Source organism: Octodon degus, unplaced genomic scaffold (assembly GCF_000260255.1).
Source record: "Octodon degus isolate 3935 unplaced genomic scaffold, OctDeg1.0 scaffold00154, whole genome shotgun sequence".
Classification (NCBI taxonomy): Eukaryota; Metazoa; Chordata; class Mammalia; order Rodentia; family Octodontidae; genus Octodon; species Octodon degus.
The window spans coordinates 687,311-696,953 of record NW_004524730.1 but is presented as its reverse complement, the minus strand read 5'-3'; the positions used below and the strand labels follow the sequence as shown (position 1 = coordinate 696,953).

At 43.4% G+C, this 9,643-nt stretch overlaps 1 protein-coding gene across 1 annotated transcript in view; it reads left to right on the top strand.

The window, feature by feature from the left end:
* The window catches only part of Kcnq3 (potassium voltage-gated channel subfamily Q member 3), a 366,059-nt gene that overhangs the window by 323,168 nt on the left and 33,248 nt on the right, over positions 1–9,643 (top strand). The window contains exons 7-9 of the mRNA XM_004642481.3: positions 1,795–1,890; positions 3,177–3,271; positions 8,818–8,844. Coding sequence (XP_004642538.2) covers positions 1,795–1,890; positions 3,177–3,271; positions 8,818–8,844 — 218 coding nt within the window. The remainder of the gene's footprint in view (positions 1–1,794; positions 1,891–3,176; positions 3,272–8,817; positions 8,845–9,643) is intronic.

Here is a 9,643-nt window from a genome sequence, read left to right as displayed (position 1 = left end):
TTCCTAAAATTCTTCAGGTCAATAGTCAAACCTTCATTTTGGCTACTGGCTTGCTGCCCATTTGCAGGTATTGGTGGCGGTGGCTGCTGCTGCTGTTGCTGCTGCTGCTGCTGCTGCTGGTGGTGATGCTGATGGTGCTTCCTTGGAGTATGGTTCTGCTTCTCCAAGTTAAAGGTCTTATTGCTCTGCATTTTTATACCCTCAACTTGATTGAAGACAGCAAAGTGCCTCCAGTCCTAACTTCGACTTCGCCAATACCAACAGTCCTCTCCGCAGAGTAACAGCGACGCTACCCAGGCTCCACCGTCCCGAGAAAAAGCTCAATGTTCCTTTTGTCAGCTGAGTAAATCACTCCCTCTTTAGGGCATAGCTCCAAGAAGGCATTTCTTTGTTTCTTTTTTCTTTGTTTCTTTGTTTCTTTTTTTTTTTTGCCACGTCATCCCACACTGAGGGCAGGGCTGGTGCTGCATGTGGTGCTGGAGATCAAACCATGGTCCCTTATGCCTGCCTGAGCTTGCCTAAGTAGGCGCTTTAGAGCACTGAGCTATCTCGCCAGCCCAAGAAGGCATTTCCGACTCAGTGCTGGAGCTGCACAGTCACTACCTGTCTCACCTAGAAAGACTGAGGTCACGAGGAGTTAGGATCCCCTTTCATCCGTTACTCCCAGCACCTGGCATCGGTCAGGTTCTTCATATATTGAAGCTCCTTTCCTTTGCCCTGTCTTTTACTGCCATATATGAAAATTGCACATCTCTCAAGAGTAAGTCTCGGCATATGGTAGAATAACTTCCCCAAGGCCATGCCCAAGGTAATAGAGATGAAATAATCATAGATGGCTCTTTGCAGAAAATCCCAGGTGCGCAAATAAACCCGATCCTTTGCTAGATCATCTCACGGGATCTTCATGGCAGCACCATGAGTCTGATGCTCCATTTATCTCTCATTGTCAGGTCAAAGAGCTGAGATTTGATTCAGTTAGTAAATTTTTCTGTGTTGTGAAGGTAAGGGTCTCAACTCAGCCATTTCTAAAGTCTGGCTCTTAACCATAGAGCTTGCAAAGAATCTTCTACAATAACAATCCCTCTGCTTGTGCCTTCACCTACCATTCTTCGGTTAGTACGGTTTTCCTTGTCAGCAGCCTTGCCCTATGTATTTTTTCCTAAGCTATTACACTTTGAAGATATAATGGAATTTTCGTTTTCTCCTTGGCGAAACAGGTGAGAGATGTAGGGGTACTGCCCTATGTCTGAATGCTCTCGCCTCTTGAAAAGTGAGTTCTTCCATCCTCTTAATCCACATACAAATCTGACCTGGAAATTAAAACACCTCAGTTTTTGGAAAATTTGACTCCAGTGCATCTTCCAAGGGACATTTCAATAGACTAAATATTTTTTTTAAATTCAATTCGCTTTTACTGCATATCTATTCTGTGCTATGCCTTCCTAGGCAGTGTCTTTATGTTATCTCACTATTTGCTTGATGTACTGTAATCCTGTGGGCCAGGGGAGAAACTGAGATTTATCATGGTGAGAGTCTGGGACAGGATCTCAGGGGTGGATGTGGCTGTCAGGATTGGAACCCAGGCCTGTCTGACTTCAGGTTTATTCCATTTATCTAAGCTGCCTACTACCTCAAGAAAAAAGATCCTTTCCACCTCCCTCCATTTGTTTCCCCTTCATGCAATGTTGTCATTATGGATCCACTGAGTCCTTCACCTCCTGCTGCCCTAGCAGTGGGACTGAGGTGCTGGGTGCAGTGTGGTAGGGCTGACTGTGGTCTGGCTTTTTTCTCCAGGGCATCCTGGGCTCGGGCCTGGCACTCAAGGTGCAGGAACAGCACCGTCAGAAGCACTTTGAGAAAAGGAGGAAGCCAGCTGCTGAGCTCATCCAGGTCTGTCTGCCTGCAAATAAACTGAAATGGGGCCTAGGACAATGGGGTGGGGGTGAGTGGGTGGGTGTACATGCATGCACCATCCACATGCATGTGCACACCCAGGTAGGAGAGGGCCTGCTTGCACATGCACACTTGTGGGTCCCTTTAGGCAGTAGCCACGGTTAGCTACACGATCTATCTCGGCGTGTGCTGAAGGCAATGGTCTCATTGCTCTCCCATTCAAATTCTAGGCCAAGCAAAAAATAAATGTAAGACTCAAGGGTGAACTCATCAACTTTTCATCGCTAATGTTGGAGAAGAGAATTTTGCTTAGGCCTGTGGCCATGCAGGCTTATTCTGCTCCTCACTCCACACTGACCTAGAGACCCATCTAGAAGAGGCAGTGTGTAGTCCTGTTACTCAGCCAGAGAGAAATGCAGTCTCCTCATATCCCTCAAGATAGAGAGCTCCTAATGCACAAGATAGAGCTACTTCTTACGCATGAAAATAAAGAGACATGCTGCTCGTCTGTCCTACTCAGGCAATGGCGAGGGACCAGTAGACTCTTGACACCTCGTCCACTCTCCATCACCAGCTCTCCCCTCGGTTGGATGTGGGCAGGGCAAACGAGTTCCTTCTGACATTTTACAAGGAGTTCCTGCACCATGATTTTATGTGTTGTTGGGGGTGTGGGAACGTGGTAAATAGAAGAGTGTCCCACCCATAGCCCAGCAGATGGCCCCCCACTTGTGAGCGTGTGCACACTGTGGTGGTGTCTCTGTGGGTCTGACACAGCCTGACAGATGATGGCATCCTCATAGTGACCTTTTAGGCCAGTCCCAATTTTAGAGAGTGTCTCTCTTTATCCCCTCCTAACCCCAAAGCACAGAACATCCCAGAGGTTCAAGCACATTAAAATCAAAACCTCATGTCCCAGGCATTCTTAGTACCACAGGCATGATACAAAAGACCTCGTTTGTTTTCTAATCTATTTGAGAAATGTTTGGGAAAATTCTAGAAAGAATAGTTCCTAGATTTTTGTTTTGTTTTTGCCTTCCATGGATCTTATATCCTTCTCTCTCTTTCCACTCCATCTTGTCTTCCTTAACTCCGGCCCAGCACAACAACAGCTCCAGATTGTTCAGGAAGTTTCTTTTCCCAAAGGAGTGACAACAAACCAAGAACCTCAGCATCTCTGAGGGGCAGCCTAGGACACTTTCAAAGTCATGGGAATCAAGAACTTATGCATTTTTCAGGTGCTATCAGGTCATTTCTGGTCTTTCCTGCCCCTCTTTCCTTCTCAGGCTGCCTGGAGGTATTATGCTACCAACCCCAACAGACTTGACCTAGTAGCAACATGGAGGTTTTATGAATCAGTCGTTTCTTTTCCATTTTTCAGGTAAGTGGCCATTTGTCTGAACGATCAGGGTGTGGGTGGTTTTTCCTCCTGTGGTCTGTGTAGGCTGTAGTACTATCATGCCCTCAAGATTCCTACAGGATATCATTCAGTGGTGATGGGAGAATGGTTCCCAAGGTGTGCTTCATGTTAGCACCACCGAGGAGTTTAAAATAATCTTGACTCCCCCCCGCCCCCAGGTTACACTCCAAGCAATAAAGTCACAATCTCTAGAACCGGAGCCCACGCACCACTATTTCACAAGCGCCCCACTGTGAGTGATTGTGTCTGCAGCCAGAGGCCATGTGATGGACAGGGTGAAGTAGCTGTTCAGAAAATGTCCACTGAATGTATGGGTAGAAGTAGAGTCTGAAGACTTAGGAATAAGTGTATTCAGCTGTCCTGTCAATCTTAGGTGCTCTGCCAACCTGGCTGTAGCTGGGAGCCACAGACCACCCTGGACTTCAGGGAAGAGAAGAGGAAGAAGAAGGCAGGAAAACTCATTTGGAGACCCAGGGATGCTGTTTGATGTTCTTAGAGATGAGAGACTGAATTGAAAGCCTTCAGGAAAAAAAATGCCTCTTCCTATGGCCAGTATATAGGAAAAGAGAGCTGGAAATTAGTGTTTTGAGCGTCCATGTTTCAAGTATCCAAGTTCCTACTTCATTTGATCCAGACTCAGCAGCTACCAGGATGCCTGGCACTAAACTCATCTCGAACATGGACACCCCACCCACAGCTGTGTCCCTTCCCCTAGGGTGACTGACACAGTGGTCCAATTCACACTTGGAGACAGGGTGAAGGTGGGTGTTACTGGGTTCCATGCACAGATGAGTGCGGCTCTGAAACTTTTGACCATGTCAGCTATTTTGACCATGTCAGCCCTATACAGCGGCCTCCAAAGCCCACAGTCTTTATTTGAGCTTCTACCGCAGACCGTTCCTTTGCAGATGTTGGATACTGAGCACTGAGTTTAAGTATGTGGGCAGATTGCTGGGCTCCTAGAGTCCTTGGAAGGAACTCTAGAGGGGCAGTTTGCTTCTGGGTTAGGATCTGCTCTGGTGCATTTCTGTCAGGTCATTTTGATGGGTCATAGTATGCCATATAGTGGACAAGTAGTCCTTCAGTTAGCAGACTCTGAATGCTGCTTCAATTCATCCTTCTACTCCCATCACCACATAGTGGTAAAGATTTAAGGGAATGCAAGATATGTGGGTTCTCTCCACCCATCTTCCTGTATAAAACCTTGCAGTGGGTGAAGACAACACAGATTAAAATGCAAAGGCTGACTGTGAGCTTCATGACCTCATGAGACCAGGCCCTGTGGGTCTCCCCCGCCTGACCTCCGATTGCCCATTTCCTTCTCAAGGGCTGCAGGTGGCACAAGTCACTTTCTCTGTGTCTTTGAGCCCCATGCATGGTATGAGCTAAATACTGGGCTGGACAATGGAAAGACATGGGCGATGTGCTGACGAGTTTAACTGATCCTGAAGCCAAGAGGCTGAAACAGCCAGAGGATGCTACAATCAGCCTTGTGCTTAGGGAGAATGACAAGAGAGAAAGAGAAAGACACATCAGACAAGCTCAAGAGTCAAAGCCCAGAGATCAGCTAGCAAATGATACTGAGCTCAGAGTGAGAGAATATAGGGGTAGGTCAGGGATCTAAAAAATAAACAAAGGAGACCAATGACTTACAAAAGAGATAGAAAAATAAAATAAAAATAAAAGAGATAGAGAGGTGAATTAACTCTTCAATAAATAGATAAGCTTGGGATGTTACTCTTCATGTCTTCTGATTTGTGATCAGACTTACTCACAATACTGTGTAACTTTTATACTTTTCCTTCCTTCTAAAATTCTACTAGCCACATCATCATCATCATCATCATCATCATCATCATCATCATCATCATCATCATCATCATCATTGACCACAGCCTTCCATAGTTTTGCCTCTTTCTTTTGAGTGCAGAGGAATTGTGTTTGCTACATAGAAAATATACAATGTGATTAATGTATATAAACAATGCAACTTCAATATCAGAAACAAAAAGGGCCAAACCACTGCAGACTGAAGGTTGTCACCCCGGCTTATGAAGCATAAAGCAAATGGATAGAATGAGCAGGTGGCTTCCCCTTTAAAGAACATAATGACCTTGAACTCAAAATTAAGAGCGCATACAATCATGCTGGATGCAGAATCAGAACAATTTTCATTTGCTATGCACCCCAAGGCCTTGGCAGTAGGCCTATTCTTTTGGGTTGATTCATTATAAATAAAACATTGTCCTGGCTGTCAGACTGAGAGGACTACATTGTGCTTCAGACAGCTGCTGTGATATGGGGCTAGCTTTAAAACTAAGAGGAAACATTTCTTCTCTCCTTTTCTTCAAGGACAAATGCATAAAGCCACCAGAGAAATACACTTAGCAAACATTTTGAAGCAAAGCAGTCCCTTGGGAAGAGAATGTACCTGAATTCCCAGCTCCTGGTCATATGATAATGACAGAGAACCAGCTGACAATAAGCCTGTGTGTCCTCACCTACCTCCCAAAGGATTTTTGCTTACTTTTTAAAAACAATTTTACTGAGATACATTTTACAACCTAAAGAGGATTTCACATGCATGTTCAAGTGGATAAGTCAAAGGTTCTGAGTATGTTCACACTGGTCACTATCTAAGTCCAGAAGAGGGTCATTGCTGTGGAAAGAAACCCTGTATTCATTAGCAGCTGCTCCCTGTTCCCTCTTTCTCTCCCCACCCCTACAATCACTAATCTACTTCTGGTTTCTCTTCTGCCTATTGTGAACATTTCATATAATGCAAATCATACGATGTGTTATCTTCTAGGCATGCTTTTTTCTTAGAATAATCATTTCAAGTTTCATCCATTTGTAGCTTTCATTAGAATTATGCTCCTTTTATAGTTAAATTGTGCCCGACTACATGTACTCTACTATGTTTGTACATTCATCACTTGATAGACGTTGAGGCTATTTTCACTCTCATTGAGGTTGTTTTTTAACTCTTATGAAAAATACTGCTGTGAAAATTTAAGCATATGTTATTGTGCAGACATATTTTCAGTTATTTGGGGGATATAATGTTTTAATTTTTTAAAAGTGAATACAAAATAATATTGAAAAGAAAATGTTACAAATGATTCAGAATTATATTAATCAAGATAATATAAATTTGACAGTATTTGTTGTATTGCATAGTGTTATCTTCAAATTAGTTGTTCAGATTTCCAGACATATGCATGAAAAATTGCAAAGAGAAAGGAAAAAAATAAAAAATTATAAGAAATTAAGAAGAGAGAAAAAAGAAGAAAATTTAAACATGAACTGCTCCTTTTCATAGACCAGCAGAAATCCACAATACAATTGTCCAATCCATCCTGCTTACATACATAGATATATCTCCTTCCCCCACTCCCTCTCCTGTCCTTCTCATCTCAGTAGTTCCTTCCTTCTGAATAAGTTTATTCCCTTTCACAGTATCTACTGTACCCTTCAGATTTTATTTACTCTTTTAGGTTCTTACACTAAGCAGATTATGATGTTTGCACATGTGGGTCTGACTTATTTCACTTAGGAGTATGGTCTCTAACTGTATCCATTTACTGATGAAATTCACAAATCTATCATTTTTATAGCCAAATAATACTCCATTGTGTAAAAATATCACATCTTCTTTATTCATTCCTCAGTTGATGGGCATCTGGGTTACTTCCAAGATTTTGCTGTGATAGATTGTGCTGCTATAAACATGGATGCACATAAATCACTGTGGTATGATATTTTCAGTACTTCTGGAAGAATACACAAGAGGGAAATAACTGGCTTGAATTGGATCTCCAATCCTCGTTTTCTGAGGAAACTCTACACTAATTTCCATAATGGTTATACCAGTCTGCACTCTGACCAACAATGGAGAAGGGTTCCTTTTTCCCCACAGCTTCTCCAACATTTTTTATTGGCTGACTACTTGGTGTTAGCCATTCTTTCTGGGGTGAGGTGGAATCTCGGTGTTGTTTGAATTCATATTTCTCCAGTGACTAATGATGTTGAACATTTTTTCATATATTTATTTCCCACTTGTATTTCTTCGTTTGAGAAGTGTGTATTCATCTCAGGCATGGGGGCTTTACTTCTGAGTACAGTCAACAACTCTGTGCTTATCTTATTGAGGAGCTGCCAGACTGTCCTCTACAGAGTCTAGAACAGTCACATGCCTGCTAAGGTTTTTGAAGGATGAAGCTGTATAGTCCACCTGCAGAGATGGTGCCATAGTCATTATGAACTCCCTGCTAGGCACAACCCTTTGCTACTTTGCAGAGGTATGTGTGAGGCCAGCAATGTTCATTATATGTTCATTTTTATTGCTACATATAATGATGTGCTCACTGTTTTTTAATTACAAAGACCTTCAGAAACTTTCAAATCTAAACTCCATTTTAGATAAAAAGAAACTGAGACCTCATAGAAGTTCAAGAACTTCCAGAAAACAAAAGTCATGGTGGGCATAACCAAACTCAGGTCTTCCGATTTGTAGAGCAGTGTAGAATGCACGGACTTAGTACAGTAGGTGTTAGAAATCTGCTGGCAGGATGATGCTGGGGGTAGAACAGAGAATGTAGAAAAAACTAGAGTTTGCTTTCCCTCAACAGAACAACCGGTACTTTGCTTTGAAAGTAACTGTGGAATTTCATATCATTCAATATGTTATACAGTTGTGTTGCCCAATGTTAGTCATTGGCCATAGTACTAGAGCACCTAGGCAATTAATGTTAATTGTACTTAATTTTAATATGCATCTATCCAGGCTTTGAAAACATTACCACTGAAGCAGAAGTAAGAAGACTCAAGCCCACCCAGTAGGAGTGACTTGGCCAAAAATAGTCCGCTGTGTACCCAGAACTTACTCTTTCTCAGACCAGAAGGGTGGATGATATGCAGATACCATTCCCTACAGCCAAACAATATCGAATCTGTTTTTATGCATGCTACCTTATTTAACATTTAGAATATTCTAGAAAGCAAGGAGGAGTAACTTCATTTTTCATAACCTCATGTTAAAAGACTCAGACGTTACTGAGATTAATTAGCTTGCTTAATGTGACCCAGAGAGTCCATGAAGGGGCCAAGAGTGCAGCCCAGTTCGTGGGTTTTGGCTTTCTAGTCTGTCCTCATCAACCAACAAATCTTCCAAGCCAAGCAGCGGGCCTGGGAAGAGAAGGTGCTCAGCAAACCATCTGGGGTATGAATGGACCAATGATGAGAATCTTGGGACTGCAGAGCCCTATGGCTGCAGCAGCCTTGAGCCTGCCTGGGGAAGCCTGCCTCTCTCCTTGGTTCCTGTCCATACACATTGTCTTGTCCCACAAGTCCAAGATGTGGGACAGCTCCACATCTTGGACTTGTGGGACAAGATGATGTGTATCCCTCACTGTCTAAGGGAAGCCATGGAACATATTTTGGGGAAGTATGCAGCCATTCCAAGTAATTTATGCTTTGTTTATTTTCTCTCCCTCTTCTCCTTCTAGGAAAGAACAGCTGGAGGCAGCGGCCAGGTGAGTTTCTGATTATGACTCCCCTTCTTCCCATCACTGTGGGTTCTGTATGGTGGATGGTCTCTGGGTAGCTATTTGGCTCAGAAGACAGAGTCCTCAGGGCTCACTCTTGTTGTTGAACACTAATTCCTCTGCCATTTTCATGCAGTGTAATCCAGGGCTACTAAGTAGGGATTGAAGCAGCAGCATCTCACTGAAGGCCTCCCCCTGGGCTGAGTCTGAGTCTGGATTCTGCAGAACCTGCCTCCTTGTGTCCCAGCCTCAGTGCACACTAAGCCTTCAAATCCTTCTTTGTGGATGAGAGGTTTGGAGCTCAGACTCTTGCCCCAGGAACACACAAGACCAAGATCCAATCAGGTCTAAGTAATACCATTGGAGCAGATGATCCTTTAGAAAGAGAATCAGTATGATTTAACTTACACCTGCCCCAACTGCAGAAGTTTCCAAGTAAACCGAGTGGACTGCAGATGGCAGAGAAGTGGAGAAGCTCCAGGTTGTCCTCCCTTCCTCAGAAACTGCCCCGATGATGGAGAGTGATTGGCCCTGCTATGTACTACAAAGAAAGAATGTTACAAACATTTATAAGCATATATATCCTCTTTCCCATTACTGAGAAATGCATGCCGCCACAATGTAAAGGAAAGCAAGGTTGCTTTGGCTTATGGTTCTTAGGAGATTCCGTGAATGGTCAGTTGGCTCCAACACCAAAAGAGCATAGCAGAAAGAAATGGTGGAAGGAAAGTTGATCACTCAGTAGCAGCCTGGAGGGAGAGAGGGAGGAGGATCTAGAAACAAAAAC